This window comes from Trachurus japonicus, chromosome 1 (assembly GCF_045865225.1).
Source record: "Trachurus japonicus isolate A0001 chromosome 1, Traja_1.0".
Lineage (NCBI taxonomy): Eukaryota > Metazoa > Chordata > Actinopteri > Carangiformes > Carangidae > Trachurus > Trachurus japonicus.
Genome location: NC_140907.1, coordinates 35,179,062 through 35,203,404, shown reverse-complemented (window position 1 = coordinate 35,203,404; position 24,343 = coordinate 35,179,062). Strand labels below are relative to the sequence as shown.

The following is a 24,343-nucleotide window of genomic DNA, read 5'->3' as shown; positions in this document are numbered from 1 at the left end:
CATTGGTCGTCTCTGACAGTTTGGACAGTTTACAAATGTGAAGACAGTTTTATTGTAAAAAGTACATTTGATAGTTCACAGATTACAGATTATTCAGTGAACTTTTAATCACTGTCACATATGTTGATCATTCAATCACAACTCTGGTCTCGTATCAGTGGATACTGGATCAAGGTTCTGTACATGAGGGTGGGAGGATGAGGCAGCTGTTTCCTGAAGTGTGCCAAATCCCTTTGGAGAATAGTCGGCTGCTGGTGGAGTCAAAGATGCTAATCAGTCTAAACTCCTCTCTCCAGAGCTTTCCCACACTCTGTGCATTTAGAGGAATGAAGCCCTTCGAATTTTTAAAAGGATTTGTAACGCCCATCATTTTGAGGCCATTTTTTAATTTCATAATTAAAAAACCATCAAGTCTCAATCTCAAAATAATTTTCAAAATCTATTGAGAAAATAAAACTAATATACACTTAAGTGCACCTTTGATACTTTGCTGTAGTCATTTGCTTTGAGTAAAACACTGACCTCCTCTTGCTTTAGATAGCCAAATATGACCATAAAAGTAAAGTAGAGTAATTGCATTAAAAAACATTGTGTTTTGAAAATCTCGTCTTACACTTTAAGGGTTAAAATTTGATATATGATTTAATGACAGAAGAAGAATTTCCCATTTTATGAGTCGGTGTCCTTGTCTCCTCGGGGCAAAGGTCTGGATCTATTGTCCCACAGGGCTCTGTGAGTGAGTTTCCTCTGGTTTCCCACACTTTGTCCTTTCACTGGAGGAACAATAGAAGTGTGTCCTATTGTATCTCTCATTAGACAGGGTATGAGCTCTTCAGAGAGGGAAATGGTTAACTTAAAAATGATCACACAGAGAAAACCTCATAATGTTGCTGAAAAACTGTGACAATGTGACATTAAAGAATCCTTTTCATAATGAAAAATTAATCATGTTGATCTTAAACAGATTGGTTTATAAAAATCACATACAGTGAAAACAAGTCTTTTATGTCAAATGCCCATAAATAGGACGGAAAATATATTATTTCGAACTGATTACCACTTTAGAAGTAATAGGTATTACTATTGAACTACACATGCCAACACGTGGTGCGTGAGTGAAGCACAATTAAAGGTATCGCAAAAAATTGTGATATTGCCTAAACATTTTGTAAAGATAAAAGCTTTTGGATCTTAACAAAGATCAGATATTAACTAGAAAAAGCATTTCCAAGAATGGAAATGGTGTGACTGCTGAAAGCAGCTGAACGCTGTTGCAGAATTAGCAAATAGTGCTAGCAGTGATCACCATACAAATGTTTGACCAAGGTCGGAATCAAACCCACAACCTCATGGTCAGTAGACTTTCACTCTGCCTCTAGGCCACAGTGCACACGCAGTTGCAGAGACTGTTGTCTGTTAATGATCTGCACACTGTCAACATCAAGAAAGCTTGAGAGTCAAGCTTGAATGACTTAGAATGAAAATTTCTGTGAATTTCAGGCTGAGAGCAGCAGTTTCAACATGAAGCAAGTTATCAGAAGTCAACAGAGGACGACTGGGAAAATAATTCACTATAATTGTTGTTGAGGCAAGATTTGAACCAGCAACCTTCAGGTCTCCAGACCAGCAAGCCAACCACCAGGCTACAGACAGAGACAGTATGTGAGGGGTAAAGAAAACCTTTGATAAGAGGATCACTGGCTTCTGCTTAGAAAAAAAGTAAGGAATCGAACCCATGACCTCATGATCAATAAACCTTTACTCTGCCACTTTGCCACAGAGAGCACAGACATAAGCATGTTGCCATTGTAATGTGATGATGTGCTGCAAACGGTGGCAGAAGCAATTAATGCGTCTCTTAAAGCAGAACTATGCAGGTCGGCCGGAAATAGCTCGCTCCTTCATTGGTTTCTCTTTTTTTCCCTCTCCGGAGCTCCCCCACAGTTCTGGTAGGCACATGTCACTGTCGTAAAAAGAAAAAAAAAAAAAAACTTGCCGCCGCCACCTCCTCCACCCCCCCTACACGTGCTTGTGTTTACTGCTGTTTGCTAAGCCCTGCTAACACCGAGCTAACGCTAACACGGAGCTAATGCTAACACGGAGCTAATGCTAACACCGAGCTAACGCTAACACCGAGCTAACGCTATGCTAACACGGAGCTAACGCTAACACGGCGCTAACGCTAATACAGCCAGACACAGGCACAAAGACACAGACATACACACACAGGAATAAAGGTTCCAAAACGCGAAGGTGTGTGTGTGTGTGTGTGTGTGTGTGTGTCATAATGTATTACATTATCTTATAAAAGACCCATGGTGTGTGTATCTGTGTTAGCATTAGCTCCCCGTTAGCCACAAGCTGAACTTCATCAGTAAACATATCATGTTTCCATGGTTTCCTCCGACTTTCCGAACTCAAACCAATCACGATTCGTGACATGCATGACGACATATGCGTTCTTATCTCGTACTGCCGTAAGGCAGTTTCTCGCGATACTTCTGTCCATTGACGAGATTTGTAACACCGAGACGGACGACTGATCTTGCAAGTGCGGTTTTCAGCCAGTGGGGGGGGTGAGCGCATTGGCCTAGACCCCATTCACTTCATAACAGGTCACTCAACCATCACAGTGACTCTGAGCCACAATAATTACAGCCCAAATCCTGCATAGTTCTGCTTTAACGAACACCTGTAACCAATTGAGGGTGGGGGAGGGGAGCAGAATTCAACATCACATAACAAGATTGCTCAGCCTGGATTCGAACTAGTGACCTTGGGGTTGGCAAGCGGCCACCTTACCAACTGGACTACAGACAGAGTTGTGGAGAACTCTCAGCATTGGGCTGAATGAGAGCAGAGAGCTCCCTGGCTGCATTTAAAAAATATTTAAAATTATTATCTAAGTCTCTTTGCATCTTTGACCAGAATTTTAGCCAGAAGACAAGTGTAGCTACAAAACTGGAGAAAATAATTTGTCTAGAGTTTAATTTGCAGAAAAAGTTAAATATTTTAAAAAGTATAAATAGTTAAAAAGAGAAAAGTAATGCCGATAAAGTTCAAAAAAAGCTGCACGTTTTGATATATGAATTGTTGAAATAGCACAACACCTAACACACTAACCATATGGCCACAGAGAACCTGAGTTACAATGAGCTTTATACTATGAGGAATCAAAGACTGTCCAATGACAGCTGAATAATTGGAATCAAAAGTCAAGCAATGCTGTGAAATGACTGAGGCAGGAATCGAACCCATGACCATATGATCACTAAGCCTTTATTCTGCCACTCGGCTACAGAGAGCACACTGCTTACAAGACTGTTGTCTTTCATTGTAATGTGATGATGTGCTGCAAACTGGTACGAGTAATCAAGGAGATAACAAACACCTGTAACCAATTGAAGGCGGGGGAGGAGAGCAGAATTCAACATAACATAACAAGAGTTCTTCCCTTAGATTCGAACCAGTGACCTTGGGGTTGACAAGCAGCCACCCTAACCCCTACACTACAGTGGAGTTATGGAGAAGAGAGGTTGAGACTTTGATGAATGTGAGATTTTTCAATGATGCTTAAAATAAAGAGAAATTAGTATAAATTAGCCACACCAAGTAAGAAGAGGACTTTTTTGTGACCTGTGACTATTTTTTGGTGAATTAAAATGAATTAAAAAGCACTTAACGGCAAGTTACAAAGTTGAGCTCCTTCTCCTGCTGTTGTGAAAAAAATGCATTGGGCTGAATGAGAGCAGAGAGCTCCCTGGCTGCATTTAAAAGATATTTTAAATTATTATCTAAGTCTCTTTGCATTTTTGACCAGAATTTTAGCCAGAAGACAAGTGTGGCTACAAAACTGGAGAAAATAATTTGTCTAGAGTTTAATTTGTGGCCATGCTGACAGTTTAGCCAGAAAAACTCTAGAATGTTTTTTTGCCTCTATCCACTCTGGCACCACTCTAGCTCTGCTCATTAGACGCAATACACACACATTATAAAGCTGAAAAAAATCAGAAAAAGTTAAATATTTGAAAAAGTATAAATAGTTAAAAAGAGAAAAGTAATGCCGATAAAGTTAAAAAAAAGCTGCACGTTTTGATATATGAATTGTTGAAATAGCACAAAGTATGAAGGACTAGAAGAAGACCGTAAAAAGGCGGAAGAAAATGGCCAAACAGAAGAACAATAGTGTGACCAGTCACACTAATAACTAGAATTTGCATGTGAATGCTGAAAGCAGCTGAGCACCATTGCTCATGGTCAGTAGACCTTTAGGATCATCAGCCCAGTGATTTAACCACTTGACTACAGAGGTAGGTAAAAGAAACCCCTGTATAAGAGGCTCACTGACTTCTGCTTAAAAACAAAAAAAGAAGAGTCTCTTAACAAACACCTGTAGCTAATTGAAAGTGGAGGAGGGGAGGTGAATTATGCAAGATTTAAAAACTAGAAAAGGCATTTCCAAGAATGGAAATGGTGTGACTGCTGACAGCAGCTGAACGCTGTTGCAGAATTAGCAAATAGTGCAAGCAGTGATTACCATACAAATGTTTGACCAAGGTAGGAATCGAACCCACAACCTCATGGTCAGTAGACTTCAACTCTGCCTCTAGGCCACAGTGCACACAAAGTTGCAGAGACTGTTGTCTGTTGATGAGCTGCACTCTGTCTCACTCTGACATCAAGAAAGCTTGAGAGTCAAGCTTGAATGACTTAGAATGAAAATTTCTGTGAATAATTGTTATTGAGGCAAGATTTGAACCAGTAACCTTCAGGTCTCCAGCTCAGCAAGCTAACCACTAGGCTACAGGCAGAGACAGTATGTGAGTGGCAAAGAAAACCTTTAATAAGAGGATCACTGGCTCCTGCTTAAAAAAAAGGTAAGGAAAGTGCAGAAATTAGCCACACCAAGTAAGACTTAGAATGAAAATTTCTGTGAATTTCAGGCTGAGAGCAGCAGTTTCAACATGAAGCCAGTTATCAGAAGTCAACAGAGGACGACTGGGAAAATAATTCACTATAATTGTTATTCAGGCAAGATTTGAACCAGTAACCTTCAGGTCTCCAGCTCAGCAAGCTAACCACTAGGCTACAGGCAGAGACAGTATGTGAGTGGCAAAGAAAACCTTTAATAAGAGGATCACTGGCTCCTGCTTAAAAAAAAAAGGTAAGGAAAGTGCAGAAATTAGCCACACCAAGTAAGACTTAGAATGAAAATTTCTGTGAATTTCAGGCTGAGAGCAGCAGTTTCAACATGAAGCAAGTTATCAGAAGTCAACAGAGGACGACTGGGAAAATAATTCACTATAATTGTTGATGAGGCAAAATTTGAACCAGTAATCGAACCCACAACCTCATGATCACTATACCTTTACTCTGCCACTTCACCACAGAGAGCACAGACCTATGCATGTTGCCATTGTAATGTGATGATGTGCAGAGAGCTCCCTGGCCGCATTTAAAAAATATTTTAAATTATTATCTAAGTCTCTTTGCATTTTTGACCAGAATTTTAGCCAGGAGACAAGTGTGGCTACAAAACTGGAGAAAATAATTTGTCTAGAGTTTAATTTGCAGTTAAATATTTGAAAAAGTATAAATAGTTAAAAAGAGAAAAGTAATGCCGATAAAGTTGAAAAAAAAGCTGCACGTTTTGATATATGAATTGTTGAAATAGCACAACACCTAACACACTAACCATATGGCCACAGAGAACCTGAGTTACAATGAGCTTTATACTATGAGGAATCAAAGACTGTCCAATGACAGCTGAATAATTGGAATCAAAAGTCAAGCAATGATGTGAAATGACTGAGGCAGGAATCGAACCCATGACCATATGATCACTAAGCCTTTACTCTGCCACTCGGCTACAGAGAGCACACTGCTTTCCAGACTGTTGTCATTCATTGTAATGTGATGATGTGCTGCAAACTGGTACGAGTAATCAAGGAGATAACAAACACCTGTAACCAATTGAAGGCGGGGGAGGAGAGCAGAATTCAACATAACATAACAAGAATTCTTCCCTTGGATTCGAACCAGTGACCTTAAGGTTGGCAAGCAGCCACCCTAACCCCTACACTACAGTGGAGTTGTGAAGAAAAGAGGTTGAGACTTTGATGAATGTGAGATTTTTCAATGATGCTTAAAATAAAAAGAAATGAGTATAGATTAGCCACACCAAGTAAGGAGAGGACTTTTTTGTGACCTGTGACTATTTTTTGGTGAATTAAAATGAATTAAAAAGCACTTAACAGCAAGTTACAAAGTTGAGCTCCTTCTCCTGCTGATGTGAAAAAAATGCATTGGGCTGAATGAGAGCAGAGAGCTCCCTGGCTGCATTTAAAAAATATTTTAAATTATTATCTAAGTCTCTTTGCATTTTTGACCAGAATTTTAGCCAGAAGACAAGTGTGGCTACAAAACTGGAGAAAATAATTTGTCTAGAGTTTAATTTGTGGCCATGCTGACAGTTTAGCCAGAAAAACTCTAGAATGTTTTTTTGCCTCTATCCACTCTGACACAACTCTAGCTCTGCTCGTTAGACGCAATACACACCCATTATAAAGCTGAAAAAAATCAGAAAAAGTTAAATATTTGAAAAAGTATAAATAGTTAAAAAGAGAAAAGTAATGCCGATAAAGTTCAAAAAAAGCTGCACGTTTTGATATATGAATTGTTGAAATAGCACAAAGTATGAAGGACTAGAAGAAGACCGTAAAAAGGCGGAAGAAAATGGCCAAACAGAAGAACAATAGTGTGACTGCTTCAGCAGTCACACTAATAAGCCAGACCAAGTGGTATTAGTTAAAATTCAAAGAGGCACTAACAAGACTGCCCAGGCAGGATTTGAACCAGAGACCTTCGGCTTGGCAGGGAGGCACCACAACCACTGGACTACAGGAATAGGCTACTTAAGGATAGCCTGGCTCTCGCCAGACCCTTGTAGTTCCGCAAAGCTACGCCAGAGGCGCTACGCTCAGCTTCGCACAAGGGTCTGGACTCGAGGCCAATGCAAACTTCTTCCCCGGAGCAAAAAATAATGAACCAATCAGGATCGCCGGGCGGGACTTTCTGAGGTGTGACGTAGCGCTGAAGCGACTGTTTGAGTCAAACAACAATGGCGGCTCGCAGTGAGTGGCTGACGTAGCACGTCATTCAAGATAACGGACAAGTGGTTTATCCAATCACATACAAGATTTTTTTACAAGGCCCCGCCTTCTGAAATGAATCGCCTATGGAGCAGTCCCAGACCCTTGTGCGGAGCTCAGCGTAGCTTTGCGGAACTACAAGGGTCTGGCGAGAGTCAGGCTAACTTAAGGATGCTGGAGGTTGAGACCTTGATGAATGTGAGGTCACACAATGATAGCTGAAAGCTTAGCAAAAGAGTTGAAAAAGAAAACAAGTAGAAATAGGGCACTTCTGTACAAGGTGTGACTATTCTGAGTGAATTTAAACACAGTATAATGCCAATTACAGCGAGTTACAAACTGGAGCTCCATCTGCTCGGCTCTGAAAAAAAATGAACTAGGGTGAATGGGAGCAGAGAACTCCCTGGCTGCATTTAAAATATATTTAAAATTATTCTCTAAGTCTTTCTGCTTTTTTGACTATATTTTGAGACAAAGGACAAGTGTGGCTACAAACGCGGAGAAAATCATGTGTCTAGAGTTTAATTTGTGGCCGTGGTGACAGTATAGCCAGAAAAATTCCAGCAAAATTCCAACAAAACAAATCAAATCTAAAGATGATGTCACTGTTGGACAACTTCCTGTTTCTATCAGGTGAGTCCCACCTTTACTTCTACAGCATCTAAAAACATCACATAAAACCTGTGTAAAGTTACAGTTATAATTATAGAGTCTGCATGTTATTGATCTGTTGTTACTGAATGCGAGAGGCTCTGACCTGACTGTAACTTCACACCAGGTCTTCCTTCTTCTCTGTGTCTTCTGTCTGTGCTGCTGTGGTGACGTCCTCATAAACATGTTTATGAGGACGTCACCACCTCGCGAAAGTGAAAGTGAAACTTAAGTGAGGCCGGTTTCCTACCATGCTCCTCAAAGCTGCTTAGTGCCAGTGAAGGCGATATAGACCCCCTCAGGCCATGACAGAGGTGTCATTCAACATGTTGTAAGTCGATGTACCTTCACAAAAGTTATGAAAATATTATATGAAGGTTGAAAAGTTCCTTAGTGTTGGTTTAATAGTGTATTTTCCCCCCAAGAGATCTTGCACTGGTTGGGCTCAGGCAATGATGAAAGGAGTTGGTTAAGTTTAGTAAAAAGACCAGGTAGAGGCTAGACAGGCAGACTAGTCGAAGTCGAAGACTCGAAGAGTTGCAGGACAAAGTTGCAGGACAAAGTTGCAGGACTAGTAGCGATCAAGGCCTGGACCTTAAACAAGATGTCCAACTTTCATCACTGTGTGAGGATCACAATGACACAGAAACACAACATTTCGATCTGACAGTGTTTGTTTATTCAACAAGACACAATGAGACACAACAAGCATGAAAGTTTCAGTGAGACGTGATGATACATCACAACAACAACTTGTAGATTTCTACAAGACACACTGTACTCAGAGAGAGTAAGGGGACAACTGTCTTTACAAAAGACAAACATTTTGACACTTTGTTATTGAAAAAAAGTGACAATAAAAAATGACCAGACAACAGGTCACATTCTTGATAACTGTAAAATTCAGTTAATTTTCATAATGTAGAAACTTATTGTCACTGGAAAACTGTGACAAAGAGACATCATCAACACCTTTTATAAAAAGAAAAGGATAAACATGTTGATCTTAAAACAGATCAATTTTCATTCGTCACATAAAGAAAAGGTCAATTATGACAAAATGTCCATCAACAGGACAATTAAAATGTTTGATCAAAATGATCAATAAAATCTAGTAAAACTTAAAAACAAACAGTGAACACTAGGATCTTACAACAGATCCATTGTTAATAATCAAATAGATTAAATGGATTTAAAGTCCATTAAGACGATATGTCCATAAAAAGGGACATTTATCACCTTAATCAATACTATATAGATAACAAATGTTACCATAGCAGTATTTGTCACTGATACATGACGTACAGTGAAGCATAATAATATGAATTGCTAAAGCAATCATATTTGATTCATGCGATATGCATGACAATTTGTTCTCCTTCTTAGATTGAAAGATATAGTATCAGTTGTTTCCAGTAGGAAAATAAAAATCCATCAAGGAAAAATAAAAGTTTCTGTTCATACAGAAGAACAAGTCCTTAAATTTCATAGAATTCAGTTGTAGTGATCTTTGACCAACATGGTGGTCTCAGTTTGTTAGGGAGTAAGTCCAGTCTGTAGGTGTCTACCACGGCCTCCAGAGGGCGCTGTTGACTGGACTCTTCTCTTTGGTGGTGCTGCTGTGGACTGTGGAGCTCAGGAGAGAGAAGTCAGCCTCCATCAGGCTCTTATCAGAGGAAGACTGCAGCTTGTTGACGTGGTTCAGCAGTCTTCTCTGCTGTTGATTCTGCTGCTGCAGCTGTGTCAGGAAGCAAACTGTCATCTCCAGGATGTCTGCTTTCTCCAGCTTGGAGTCCGGCTGCTGTTTGAAGAACTCTGGACCCAGGAGAGACTTGAGCTGCTCGATGCTGCTGTTGATTCGCTCTCTGCGTAACTTCTCCACCAGAGGCTTTCTGATCTGTAGAGAGAAGAACAAAGTCATTAATAAACTGGTCCTGGAGTAAAGTGTTGCATCAACAAAGACAAGAAGTCAAGGATGAAGATTAAGTTGAATCTACAATTTACCTTGTGAGTCACAGTCAGGTGCTGGTGAGAGTTGGTGATTGCTGCAGTGATTGTAGGAGCCATGGCTGGATCTCTGTGCTGTAGAGGTCTCTGTAGAGAGAGTCTGATCTCTGCTGGCTTCATCCCTCCTATTTATAGTCCCACATCTCCATATGAATGTGTGGGTCTTGGTCTGGCTGGAGTTTCTCACACTCTCAGCCAATCAGAGAGGCTAAAAGAGTAAAAGGACTGCTGGGCTGCCACATGCTCGGTGGTCATATTGCCTGGGGAACAATGGTTAGGTCTCAGGGGAGCAGGTGGAGCACTGAGGGGTGATGGAGAGAGACTCACAGAGCTCTGTGTAACTCTGGGAAAGTGTTGACCCTGCAGACCTGCTGCCTGATGCTGGGATCAATGACGTTGACTGAGCAAATGCTGATCATTCTTACACGTGGGACAGTTTATCACATCTGTGATTACAAAACCATATCAATGATATGTGATGGAATAAAAGATGTTGTTTAGTACAGAATTTAGCATGAAAACATATCTACCCAAAGTTAAATCTAGCAAGTCCAACTAATGCTGTTTATTCCGCCTTAATAATATATCAAAGTAACATTTTCATTTTGAACTTTTTGTCCTTTTTCTGCAAAACAAAAACAGTATTACTGTATATTGGAAATTAATGTAATTGTGTATTACACAGGGCTTTAACACCCATGCAGTATTTAGATTGTATATTACACCAATGATCGTCCTGATGTGGCACACTCTTCAGACTTGTGTCCTGTCATGAGTGTGAGTAGACAGTTTCTCTCAGTTTCCCACACTGCCTCCCTGTGCTGTGGTCAATGAAGCACAAAGGGACTTTGAATGAGCTTGTGTGACTGATAATAGACGTGTGTCGAAGCAGAAACAGAGCCTGACGTCACCGACCATCTGGAGGGAAAGACCACCATTGGTCGTCTCTGACAGTTTGGACAGTTTACAAATGTGAAGACAGTTTTATTGTAAAAAGTACATTTGATAGTTCACAGATTACAGATTATTCAGTGAACTTTTAATCACTGTCACATATGTTGATCATTCAATCACAACTCTGGTCTCGTATCAGTGGATACAGGATCAAGGTTCTGTACATGAGGGTGGGAGGATGAGGCAGCTGTTTCCTGAAGTGTGCCAAATCCCTTTGGAGAATAGTCGGCTGCTGGTGGAGTCAAAGATGCTAATCAGTCTAAACTCCTCTCTCCAGAGCTTTCCCACACTCTGTGCATTTAGAGGAATGAAGCCCTTCGAATTTTTAAAAGGATTTGTAACGCTCATCATTTTGAGGCCATTTTTTAATTTCATAATTAAAAAACCATCAAGTCTCAATCTCAAAATAATTATCAAAATCTATTGAGAAAATAAAACTAATATACACTTAAGTGCACCTTTGATACTTTGCTGTAGTCATTTGCTTTGAGTAAAACACTGACCTCCCAGATTTTATTTCTCACTTTCTCTCTTGCTTTAGATAGCCAAATATGACCATAAAACTGAACCAGAGTAATTGCATTAAAAAACATTGTGTTTTGAAAATCTTGTCTTACACTTTAAGGGTTAAAATTTGATATATGATTTAATGACAGAAGAAGAATTTCCCATTTTATGAGTCGGTGTCCTTGTCTCCTCGGGGCAAAGGTCTGGATCTATTGTCCCACAGGGCTCTGTGAGTGAGTTTCCTCTGGTTTCCCACACTTTGTCCTTTCACTGGAAGAACAATAGAAGTGTGTCCTATTGTACCTCTCATTAGACAGGGTGTGAGCTCTTCAGAGAGGGAAATGGTTAACTTAAAAATGATCACACACAGAAAACCTCATAATGTTGCTGAAAAATTGTGACAATATGACATTAAAGAATCCTTTTCATAATGAAAAATTAATCATGTTGATCTTAAACAGATTGGTTTATAAAAATCACATACAGTGAAAACAAGTCTTTTCTGTCAAATGCCCATAAACAGGACGGAAAATATATTATTTCAAACTGATTACCACTTTAGAAGTAATAGGTATTACTATTGAACTACACATGCCAACACGTGGTGCGTGAGTGAAGCACAGTTAAAGGTATCGCAAAAAATTGTGATATTGCCTAAACATTTTGTAAAGATAAAAGCTTTTGGTTCTCAACAAAGATCAGATATTAATAACTAGAATTTGCATGTGAATGCTGAAAGCAGCTGAGCACCATTGCTCATGGTCAGTAGACCTTTAGGATCATCAGCCCAGTGATTTAACCACTTGACTACAGAGGTAGGTAAAAGAAACCCCTGTATAAGAGGCTCACTGACTTCTGCTTAAAAAAAAAAAGAAGAGTCTCTTAACAAACACCTGTAGCTAATTGAAAGTGGAGGAGGGGAGGTGAATTATGCAAGATTTAAAAATAAGCCAGACCAAGTGGTATTAGTTAAAATTCAAAGAGGCACTAACAAGACTGCCCAGGCAGGATTTGAACCAGAGACCTTCGGGTTGGCAGGGAGGCACCACAACCACTGGACTACAGGAATAGGCTACTTAAGGATGCTGGAGGTTGAGACTTTGATGAATGTGAGGTCACACAATGATAGCTGAAAGCTTAGCAAAATAGTTGAAAAAGAAAACAAGTAGAAATAGGGCACTTCTGTACAAGGTGTGACTATTCTGAGTGAATTTAAACACAGTATAATGCCAATTACAGCGAGTTACAAACTGGAGCTCCATCTGCTCGGCTCTGAAAAAAAATGAACTAGGGTGAATGGGAGCAGAGAACTCCCTGGCTGCATTTAAAATATATTTAAAATTATTCTCTAAGTCTTTATGCTTTTTTGACTATATTTTGAGACAAAGGACAAGTGTGGCTACAAACGTGGAGAAAATCATGTGTCTAGAGTTTAAAGCAGATAACAGCGGCACGGCCGTTTCGGCTAATGCTGTGTTCAAGGCAGGCTTTTGAAACCGTAAGTTACAGCTTCAAGTCACAACTACGACTTGGTAGCGTTCCAGGTAACCCGTAGCTCGTGTTTTTACCGTCCTGTTGTCTGTGAAAGTTCCCTATAACGGCCACTCGTAACTTCCGACCTGTGAACTCGTACCAGATCGAACTGGTATGACTTCACAGGAAGGAAAAACACAAAGTACGAGTTTCCTTGAACGCACCATGAGTTAGCAGCCCCCGCCCTTGTCAGGCATCAATTGGTCCTCGTGCTACGTCACCACATTCACGCGCATCCCTTGGCTGCACACACAGCCCTTCATGCCGTTCTCTCCCCTCACTGGATAACACTTGTATCCCACAAGGAAAATTTTCTCCTCGGGTTACAGCAGAGCAGAGTGACGGAGAGACTCGTGTTTAGGCTGAAATACTTCATGTAAGTGATTGCTGACGGAAAATAGGACTATTTAGGACTTATATTAACAAAAACATTCCACTGATATCTGCTTTAATTTGTGGCCGTGGTGACAGTTTAGCCAGAAAAATTCCAGCAATATTCCAACAAAACAAATCAAATCTAAAGATGATGTCACTGTTGGACAACTTCCTGTTTCTATCAGGTGAGTCCCACCTTTACTTCTACAGCATCTAAAAACATCACATAAAACCTGTGTAAAGTTACAGTCATAATTATAGAGTCTGCATGTTATTGATCTGTTGTTACTGAATGCGAGAGGCTCTGACCTGACTGTAACTTCACACCAGGTCTTCCTTCTTCTCTGTGTCTTCTGTCTGTGCTGCTGTGGTGACGTCCTCATAAACAGGACAAGAGTCCACCTGATGGACAGAGGGGACAAAATGAGACTCGTTCATGAAACACAATCACATTTTATCACTGGTTTCTGCAGTTAAAATGTGAATTCACTTCAGTTTCCAGAGTATTGATGAGTCAAGTTGTGATGATGTTGATGTAGAGTAAGTTCTGTTAGTGTTGTAGAGCCTCTCTGTCTCTCACCTCCATCATCTCTACAGCCTCATTTGGTTCAGGGTTTGAACTCAGAGTTTTCTTCTTTCTGGATTTAAACCAACAAAAACACAGCATAAAAAAACATAAAACCAAAAACTACAGGAAGTTTGAAGAAGAAAACCAAAGAGCAGTGAGTGAACTGATGGATTTTTATAGTTTTACCTCGTCCATAGATTCACAACAACCAGTGGGATCAGCATCAGGACCATCAGAGTCAACTTGATGATGTTCATGTTTATTACTGATTGAAAGTGAGAACAACAGACAGGAGATATTAGAGACTGATAGGACAGTTTGTCAGGTGATGCTGTCAGTCAGTGTTGTCCATGTGCAGTATGATGGAGGTCTTAGTTCACAGCTACAAGACAACTGGATATCCTGAGAGTTAAAGTTTTTAATGTTGATGAGATGTGGTGCAGTAAACAGGTGTGTGATGATGAATGTTCAGAACTCACCTGAAACAACAACAGACAGATTTAAGGTGGACTTCTGACGTCCTCTTGTGTTCTGGGCTTCACAAGAATAATTCCCACTGTGTTCAGGTCTGAAGTCAGTGATGGTGAAGATCTGTCCTGAAGCTTTTGGTGCACTCCTACACATGTTCTGGACATGTCCAAAGCTTTGCGCTTTCTGGCAGCCCATCTTTGAGACCTTTTCTAAGATCTTTGCGAAAAGGCTTGTACCGTCTCCATTCATTGCACTTTTTGGTGTAACTCAGGTAGACTCCCATCTAGAGATATGGGAAAGAATAATGGTGGCTTTCTGCTCTCTCCTAGGTAGGAGACTGATATTAATGAAATGGAAAGACCCAGCACCTCCAACATACAGTCATTGGGTTAGGGAAATCATGTACCATATCAAGTTAGAGAAGATCAGATACACAATCAGGGGGTCTACTAGAACATTTTACAACATATGGCAGCCTTTCTTAATGTTTGTTGAAGATATGGAGGCAGACAATATAGTACTGTAAACCTCTGTTGTTGTCCTCAGTCATCTTTATTATTGTATTTCTTTTTTGTTGTTGTTTGTTTGTTTTTTGTTATCTGGCTATATGAGTTCTGTATATTGAACTATGTATTTCATACTGTGAACGCTGTATGTCTGGTATTTGTGGGGGGTGGATGGGATTTACGGTTTGTTTGTTTTTTCTCCCCGTGTGTTCTGTTGAACTTATGTTAAATTGTAAACTATAACTTGTAAAACTAAATAAAAATACCTTGATAAAAAAAAAAGAAATGGGTGGCAACCGCCATTCTGACATCCCACCAGTCCGACATAGGCCTCTAATTGTCTAAATGGCAACACTTAATTTTCTATCAAACGTCCCATCATTCCGACAATTTTTGCCTCCTATGGTCGGAATGATGGTATTTTTTCTTTTTTTAAACATCCTGCCTTTCTGACAATTCCTTTAAAGCAGTACTAAAGAACTTTCAGTTTTGGTTGAGTTTGGCAGCGCCAGTGGCCCAAAGCGGTAGTGTTTTGCCTGAAGGAAGACTCCTTCATGAGCATTAGCGTGTAGTGCCATAAACATCCTGATCTCCCGGTGCATGGAAAGAAGACGTCCAAACTAAGTTTCTGTTACCAGCAGATCATTTCTCAGTAAACACACATACACAATCCGACAGAAAGGTGCCGCATTGCCTGCTCCCTCCTCGCGAAAGTGAAAGTGAAACTTAAGTGAGGCCGGTTTCCTACCATGCTCCTCAAAGCTGCTTAGTGCCAGTGAAGGCGATATAGACCCCCTCAGGCCATGACAGAGGTGTCATTCAACATGTTGTAAGTCGATGTACCGTCACAAAAGTTATGAAAATATTATATGAAGGTTGAAAAGTTCCTTAGTGTTGGTTTAATAGTGTATTTTTCCCCCAAGAGATCTTGCACTGGCTGGGTTTAGGCAATGATGAAAGGAGTTGGTTAAGTTTAGTAAAAAGACCAGGTAGAGGCTAGACAGGCAGACTAGTCGAAGTCGAAGACTCGAAGAGTTGCAGGACAAAGTTGCAGGACAAAGTTGCAGGACTAGTAGCGATCAAGGCCTGGACCTTAAACAAAATGTCCAACTTTCATCACTGTGTGAGGATCACAATGACACAGAAACACAACATTTCGATCTGACAGTGTTTGTTTATTCAACAAGACACAATGAGACACAACAAGCATGAAAGTTTCAGTGAGACGTGATGATACATCACAACAACAACTTGTAGATTTCTACAAGACACACTGTACTCAGAGAGAGTAAGGGGACAACTGTCTTTACAAAAGACAAACATTTTGACACTGTAGTCACTCTGCTTTGAGAATTGTTTCTAACTTCATTCAAACATTTGTGATTGAAAAAAAGTGACAATAAAAAATGACCAGACAACAGGTCACATTCTTGATAACTGTAAAATTCAGTTAATTTTCATCATGTAGAAACTTATTGTCACTGGAAAACTGTGACAAAGAGACATCATCAACACCTTTCATAAAAAGAAAAGGATAAACATGTTGATCTTAAAACAGATCAATTTTCATTCGTCACATAAAGAAAAGGTCAATTATGACAAAATGTCCATCAACAGGACAATTAAAATGTTTGATCAAAATGATCAATAAAATTAAGTAAAACTTAAAAACAAACAGTGAACACTAGGATCTTACAACAGATCCATTGTTAATAATCAAATAGATTAAATGGATTTAAAGTCCATTAAGACGGTATGTCCATAAAAAGGGACATTTATCACCTTAATCAATACTATATATAAAAGATAACAAATGTTACCATAGCAGTATTTGTCACTGATACATGACGTACAGTGAAGCATAATAATATGAATTGCTAAAGCAATCATATTTGATTCATGCGATATGCATGACAATTTGTTCTCCTTCTTAGATTGAAAGATATAGTATCAGTTGTTTCCAATAGGAAAATAAAAATCCATCAAGGAAAAATAAAAGTTTCTGTTCATACAGAAGAACAAGTCCTTAAATTTCATAGAATTCAGTTGTAGTGATCTTTGACCAACATGGTGGTCTCAGTTTATCAGGGAGTAAGTCCAGTCTGTAGGTGTCTACCACGGCCTCCAGAGGGCGCTGTTGACTGGACTCTTCTCTTTGGTGGTGCTGCTGTGGACTGTGGAGCTCAGGAGAGAGAAGTCAGCCTCCATCAGGCTCTTATCAGAGGAAGACTGCAGCTTGTTGACGTGGTTCAGCAGTCTTCTCTGCTGTTGATTCTGCTGCTGCAGCTGTGTCAGGAAGCAAACTGTCATCTCCAGGATGTCTGCTTTCTCCAGCTTGGAGTCCGGCTGCTGTTTGAAGAACTCTGGACCCAGGAGAGACTTGAGCTGCTCGATGCTGCTGTTGATTCGCTCTCTGCGTAACTTCTCCACCAGAGGCTTTCTGATCTGTAGAGAGAAGAACAAAGTCATTAATAAACTGGTCCTGGAGTAAAGTGTTGCATCAACAAAGACAAGAAGTCAAGGATGAAGATTAAGTTGAATCTACAATTTACCTTGTGAGTCACAGTCAGGTGCTGGTGAGAGTTGGTGATTGCTGCAGTGATTGTAGGAGCCATGGCTGGATCTCTGTGCTGTAGAGGTCTCTGTAGAGAGAGTCTGATCTCTGCTGGCTTCATCCCTCCTATTTATAGTCCCACATCTCCATATGAATGTGTGGGTCTTGGTCTGGCTGGAGTTTCTCACACTCTCAGCCAATCAGAGAGGCTAAAAGAGTAAAAGGACTGCTGGGCTGCCACATGCTCGGTGGTCATATTGCCTGGGGAACAATGGTCAGGTCTCAGGGGAGCAGGTGGAGCACTGAGGGGTGATGGAGAGAGACTCACAGAGCTCTGTGTAACTCTGGGAAAGTGTTGACCCTGCAGACCTGCTGCCTGATGCTGGGATCAATGACTTTGACTGAGCAAATGCTGATCATTCTTACACGTGGGACAGTTTATCACATCTGTGATTACAAAACCATATCAATGATATGTGACGGAATAAAAGATGTTGTTTAGTACAGAATTTAGCATGAAAACATATCTACCCAAAGTTAAATCTAGCAAGTCCAACGAATGCTGTTTATTCTGTCTTAATAATATATCAAAGTAACATTTTCATTTTGAACTTTTTGTCCTTTTTCTGCAAAACAAAAACAGTATTACTGTATATTGAAAGTCAATGTAATTGTGTATTACACAGGGCTTTAACACCCATGCAGTATTTAGATTGTATATTACACCAATGATCGTCCTGATGTGGCACACTCTTCAGACTCGTGTCCTGTCATGAGTGTGAGTAGACAGTTTCTCTCAGTTTCCCACACTGCCTCCCTGTGCTGTGGTCAATGAAGCACAAAGGGACTTTGAATGAGCTTGTGTGACTGATAATAGACGTGTGTCGAAGCAGAAACAGAGCCTGACGTCACCGACCATCTGGAGGGAAAGACCACCATTGGTCGTCTCTGACAGTTTGGACAGTTTACAAATGTGAAGACAGTTTTATTGTAAAAAGTACATTTGATAGTTCACAGATTACAGATTATTCAGTGAACTTTTAATCACTGTCACATATGTTGATCATTCAATCACAACTCTGGTCTCGTATCAGTGGATACTGGATCAAGGTTCTGTACATGAGGGTGGGAGGATGAGGCAGCTGTTTCCTGAAGTGTGCCAAATCCCTTTGGAGAATAGTCGGCTGCTGGTGGAGTCAAAGATGCTAATCAGTCTAAACTCCTCTCTCCAGAGCTTTCCCACACTCTGTGCATTTAGAGGAATGAAGCCCTTCGAATTTTTAAAAAGATTTGTAACGCTCATCATTTTGAGGCCATTTTTTAATTTCATAATTAAAAAACCATCAAGTCTCAATCTCAAAATAATTTTCAAAATCTATTGAGAAAATAAAACTAATATACACTTAAGTGCACCTTTGATACTTTGCTGTAGTCATTTGCTTTGAGTAAAACACTGACCTCCCAGATTTTATTTCTCACTTTCTCTCTTGCTTTAGATAGCCAAATATGACCATAAAACTGAACCAGAGTAATTGCATTAAAAAACATTGTGTTTTGAAAATCTCGTCTTACACTTTAAAGTAGAAGTAAGTGGTCCGGTTGTTTTGGCTAATGCTGCGTTCCATGCCGGCTTTTGAAACCGTAAATTGCATCTTCAAGTCACAACTTACGACTTTGTAGCGTTTCAGGCAACCCACTCGTGTTTTTCCGACCTGTTTTACCGGTGAAAGTCACTATAACGGCCACTCGTAACTTCCGACCGGTGAACTCGTACCAGATCGAACTGGTACCACTTCACGGTCGGAAAAATACGAGTTTCCTTGAACGCACCATAACAGTCCTCGTCCCTACGTCGCGACATTCACGGCGTCCCTTGGCTGCACACACAGCCCTGCATGCCGTTCTCTCTCCTCATTGGATAAAAACTGTAGGATACGATAAATGTTTTCTCCTCGGCTCAGAGCAGAGCAGAGGGACTGAGAGACCCGTGTTTCAGTCCAAACACTCTATGTAAGTGATTGCTGTCGGAAGATATAACTATTTAAGACTTATATTAACACAAATATATCACTTACTTCTGCTTTAAGGGTTAAAATTTGATATATGATTTAAGTTAACCATTTCCCTCTCTGAAGAGCTCACACCCTGTCTAATGAGAGGTACAATAGGACACACTTCTATTGTTCTTCCAGTGAAAGGACAAAGTGTGGGAAACCAGAGGAAACTCACTCACAGAGCCCTGTAGGACAATAGATCCAGACCTTTGCCCTGAGGAGACAAGGACACCGACTCATATCACACACAGAAAACCTCATAATGTTGCTGAAAAACTGTGACAATGTGACATTAAAGAATCCTTTTCATAATGAAAAATTAATCATGTTGATCTTAAACAGATTGGTTTATAAAAATCACATACAGTGAAAACAAGTCTTTTCTGTCAAATGCCCATAAACAGGACGGAAAATATATTATTTCAAACTGATTACCACTTTAGAAGTAATAGGTATTACTATTGAACTACACATGCCAACACGTGGTGCGTGAGTGAAGCACAATTAAAGGTATCGCAAAAAATTGTGATATTGCCTAAACATTTTGTAAAGATAAAAGCTTTTGGATCTTAACAAAGATCAGATATTAATAACTAGAATTTGCATGTGAATGCTGAAAGCAGCTGAGCACCATTGCTCATGGTCAGTAGACCTTTAGGATCATCAGCCCAGTGATTTAACCACTTGACTACAGAGGTAGGTAAAAGAAACCCCTGTATAAGAGGCTCACTGACTTCTGCTTAAAAAAAAAAAAAAGAAGAGTCTCTTAACAAACACCTGTAGCTAATTGAAAGTGGAGGAGGGGAGGTGAATTATGCAAGATTTAAAAATAAGCCAGACCAAGTGGTATTAGTTAAAATTCAAAGAGGCACTAACAAGACTGCCCAGGCAGGATTTGAACCAGAGACCTTCGGGTTGGCAGGGAGGCACCACAACCACTGGACTACAGGAATAGGCTCCTTAAGGATGCTGGAGGTTGAGACTTTGATGAATGTGAGGTCACACAATGATAGCTGAAAGCTTAGCAAAATAGTTGAAAAAGAAAACAAGTAGAAATAGGGCACTTCTGTACAAGGTGTGACTATTCTGAGTGAATTTAAACACAGTATAATGCCAATTACAGCGAGTTACAAACTGGAGCTCCATCTGCTCGGCTCTGAAAAAAAATGAACTAGGGTGAATGGGAGCAGAGAACTCCCTGGCTGCATTTAAAATATATTTAAAATTATTCTCTAAGTCTTTCTGCTTTTTTGACTATATTTTGAGACAAAGGACAAGTGTGGCTACAAACGCGGAGAAAATCGTGTGTCTAGAGTTTAATTTGTGGCCGTGGTGACAGTATAGCCAGAAAAATTCCAGCAAAATTCCAACAAAACAAATCAAATCTAAAGATGATGTCACTGTTGGACAACTTCCTGTTTCTATCAGGTGAGTCCCACCTTTACTTCTACAGCATCTAAAAACATCACATAAAACCTGTGTAAAGTTACAGTTATAATTATAGAGTCTGCATGTTATTGATCTGTTGTTACTGAATGCGAGAGGCTCTGACCTGACAGTAACTTCACACCAGGTCTTCCTTCTTCTCTGTCTTCTGTCTGTGCTGCTGTGGTGACGTCCTCATAAACAGGACAAGAGTCCACCTGATGGACAGAGGAGACAAAATGAGACTCGTTCATGAAACACAATCACATTTTATCACTGGTTTCTGCAGTTAAAATATGAATTCACTTCAGTTTCCAGAGTATTGATGAGTCAAGTTGTGATGATGTTGATGTAGAGTAAGTTCTGTTAGTGTTGTAGATTCTCTCTGTCTCTCACCTCCATCATCTCTACAGCCTCATTTGGTTCCGGGTTTGAACTCAGAGTTTTCTTCTTTCTGGATTTAAACCAACAAAAACACAGCATAAAAAACATAAAACCAAAAACTACAGGAAGTTTGAAGAAGAAAACCAAAGAGCAGTGAGTGAACTGATGGATTTTTATAGTTTTACCTCGTCCATAGATTCACAACAACCAGTGAGATCAGCATCAGGACCATCAGAGTCAACTTGATGATGTTCATGTTTATTACTGATTGAAAGTGAGAACAACAGACAGGAGATATTAGAGACTGATAGGACAGTTTGTCAGGTGATGCTGTCAGTCAGTGTTGTCCATGTGCAGTATGATGGAGGTCTTAGTTCACAGCTACAAGACAACTGGATATCCTGAGAGTTAAAGTTTTTAATGTTGATGAGATGTGGTGCAGTAAACAGGTGTGTGATGATGAATGTTCAGAACTCACCTGAAACAACAACAGACAGATTTAAGGTGGACTTCTGACGTCCTCTTGTGTTCTGGGCTTCACAAGAATAATTCCCACTGTGTTCAGGTCTGAAGTCAGTGATGGTGAAGATCTGTCCTGAAGCTTTTGGTGCACTCCTACACATGTTCTGGACATGTCCAAAGCTTTGCGCTTTCTGGCAGCCCATCTTTGAGACCTTTTCTAAGATCTTTGCGAAAAGGCTTGTACCGTCTCCATTCATTGCACTTTTTGGTGTAACTCAGGTAGACTCCCATCTAGAGATATGGGAAAGAATAATGGTGGCTTTCTGCTCTCTCCTAGCTAGGAGACTGATATTAATGAAATGGAAAGACCCAGCACCTCCAACATACAGTCATTGGGTTAGGGAAATCATGTACCATATCAAGTTAGAGAAGATCAGATACACAATCAGGGGGTCTACTAGAACATTTTACAACATATGGCAGCCTTTCTTAATGTTTGTTGAAGATATGGAGGCAGACAATATAGTACTGTAAACCTCTGTTGTTGTCCTCAGTCATCTTTATTATTGTATTTCTTTTTTGTTGTTGTTTGTTTGTTTTTTGTTATCTGGCTATATGAGTTCTGTATATTGAACTATGTATTTCATACTGTGAACGCTGTATGTCTGGTATTTGTGGGGGGTGGATGGGATTTACGGTTTGTTTGTTTTTTCTCCCCGTGTGTTCTGTTGAACTTATGTTAAATTGTAAACTATAACTTGTAAAACTAAATAAAAATACCTTGATAAAAAAAAAAGGAATGGGTGGCAACCGCCATTCTGACATCCCACCAGTCCGACATAGGCCTCTAATTGTCTAAATGGCAACACTTAATTTTCTATCAAACGTCCCATCATTCCGACAATTTTTGCCTCCTATGGTCGGAATGATGGTATTTTTTCTTTTTTTAAACATCCTGCCTTTCTGACAATTCCTTTAAAGCAGTACTAAAGAACTTTCAGTTTTGGTTGAGTTTGGCAGCGCCAGTGGCCCAAAGCGGTAGTGTTTTGCCTGAAGGAAGACTCCTTCATGAGCTTTCTTTTTCAAAGGAGGTTAAATCGAAGGCAACTGGACTTAGTTATTTGTCTAGGAAGACGTTTCACCTCTCATCCAAGAGGCTTCATCAGTTCATGTACGCATCTGACCAGGCTGGGACTGGTCCAACTATCTGGTGTGGAGACTCACTATTTAACCTCTTGTGTGGGCGTTCACAAGGGTGATGATGTCACTGGTTCCCATTTGTGCTCCAAGTGCCAACGACAGTCGTTTAAATGACTGCCTTTGATGGAAGGTTGGTTTCGACTTCGTTAGTGCCCTATTGTGTTATAACGACAGTCGTTGGAGCCACTTGCCACTTGTGAACAGTGGTTGTTCTTTGAGGCTAGATTGTTGAATCTCCTGGGAAGGGATGAAAGGGCAGCATTGTAAATTGGAGATAGGTGGTGTCTGAGGCCACCTCCCCTGTTGAGGGATGGTTTCTCTACTTTTACAAAAATAGCTTCTTTGACTCCTCTTTCAAACCATCTGTCCTCTCTGTCTAGGATTTGGACATTGCTGTCCTCAAAGGAGTGGGCTTTCTCCTTGAGATGTAAATGGACAGCAGAGTCCAGTCCTGAGGAGTTTGCTCTCCTGTGTTGGGCCATGCGTTTATGCAGTGGTTGTTTTGTTTCTCCAATGTAGAGGTCTTTGCATTCCTCGTTGCATTGGACTGCATACACCAGATTGCTTTTGTGGGTGTGTGGTGCTCTGTCCTTGGGATGTACCAATCTCTGTCTGAGTGTGTTGCTGGGTTTGAAATACACAGGGATACGGTGTTTGTTAAAGATCCTCCTGAGTTTTTCTGATACTCCAGACACATATGGAATGACTATGTTGTTTCTCTTGTTTTGTCTTTCTTTCTCAACCACTTTGCTGGTTTTCTTTCTGGAAGCAGCTGCAGTTTTCACAAAGGTCCAGCTAGGGTAACCACAAGTTGCGAAGGCGCCTCTCAGGTGCTTGTGTTCTGCCCCTTGGGCCTGTGAGCTGGTGGGCACGTTATCAGCTCTGTGTTGTAAAGTTCTGATAACCCCAAGCTTATGTTCCAGAGGGTGGTGAGAGTCGAAAAGTAGATATTGGTCTGTATGTGTGGGTTTTCTGTATACCCCAATGTGGAGGCTCCTGTCCTTTTTCATATGGACGTCACAATCTAAGAAAGGCAGACTATTGTCCTTGACATCCTCTCTGGTGAACTTGATGTTTTTGTCCACCGAGTTAATGTGTTCGGTAAAAGCTTGCACCTCTTTGGTTTTGATTTTAACCCATGTGTCGTCCACATACCTGAACCAGTGGCTCGGTGTTGTTCCTTCAAAGGAGTTTAGAGCCTTTTTCTCTACCTCCTCCATGTACAGGTTTGCCACAATAGGGGATACTGGTGAACCCATGGCACAGCCGTGTTTTTGCCTGTAAAATTTGCCGTTGAACTGGAAGTATGTGGTGTTCAGGCACAAATCCAGAAGCTGGCAAATATGTTCAGGTTTGAGTTTTGTTCGGTTTTGCAGGGAGTTGTCTTGTGTGAGTCGTTCTCTTACTGTGGCCGAAGCCTCCATAGTTGGGATACAGGTAAAAAGCGAAGTCACATCATAGGATACCATAGTGTCATCTGGTTCCATTTTTATGTCCCGGACTTTATCCACAAAGTCTATAGAGTTTTGGATGTGGTGTGG

At 40.4% G+C, this 24,343-nt stretch overlaps 2 protein-coding genes and 1 long non-coding RNA gene across 3 annotated transcripts in view; all 3 read right to left on the bottom strand.

The window, feature by feature from the left end:
• LOC146992398 (uncharacterized) overlaps nucleotides 1-24,343 on the bottom strand; it is a 91,235-nt gene that overhangs the window by 57,892 nt on the left and 9,000 nt on the right. The gene's annotated exons all lie outside the window — the stretch shown is intronic.
• LOC146992401 (transcription factor HES-4-like) lies at nucleotides 9,345-10,010 on the bottom strand. Its single transcript, XM_085786291.1, has 2 exons — nucleotides 9,807-10,010; nucleotides 9,345-9,699 (listed from the first exon to the last, which is right to left on the bottom strand). The coding sequence occupies exons 1-2, from the start codon at nucleotides 9,927-9,929 to the stop codon at nucleotides 9,367-9,369; spliced, it is 456 nt and encodes a 151-aa protein (XP_085642417.1). The 5' UTR covers nucleotides 9,930-10,010; the 3' UTR covers nucleotides 9,345-9,366.
• LOC146992400 (transcription factor HES-4-like) lies at nucleotides 16,814-17,479 on the bottom strand. The gene is made up of 2 exons (XM_085786279.1): nucleotides 17,276-17,479; nucleotides 16,814-17,168 (listed from the first exon to the last, which is right to left on the bottom strand). Exons 1-2 carry the CDS (start codon nucleotides 17,396-17,398, stop codon nucleotides 16,836-16,838), a joined length of 456 nt encoding a protein of 151 aa, XP_085642405.1. The 5' UTR covers nucleotides 17,399-17,479; the 3' UTR covers nucleotides 16,814-16,835.

Bases quoted from the DNA above. Each gene is read 5' to 3' on its own strand.
- LOC146992401 (XM_085786291.1), bottom strand. From the start codon at position 9,929: ATGAAGCCAGCAGAGATCAGACTCTCTCTACAGAGACCTCTACAGCAC. The intron at 9,700-9,806 runs GTAAATTGTAGA...TTCTCTCTACAG, and splicing joins ACCTGACTGTGACTCACAAG to ATCAGAAAGCCTCTGGTGGA.
- LOC146992400 (XM_085786279.1), bottom strand. From the start codon at position 17,398: ATGAAGCCAGCAGAGATCAGACTCTCTCTACAGAGACCTCTACAGCAC. The intron at 17,169-17,275 runs GTAAATTGTAGA...TTCTCTCTACAG, and splicing joins ACCTGACTGTGACTCACAAG to ATCAGAAAGCCTCTGGTGGA.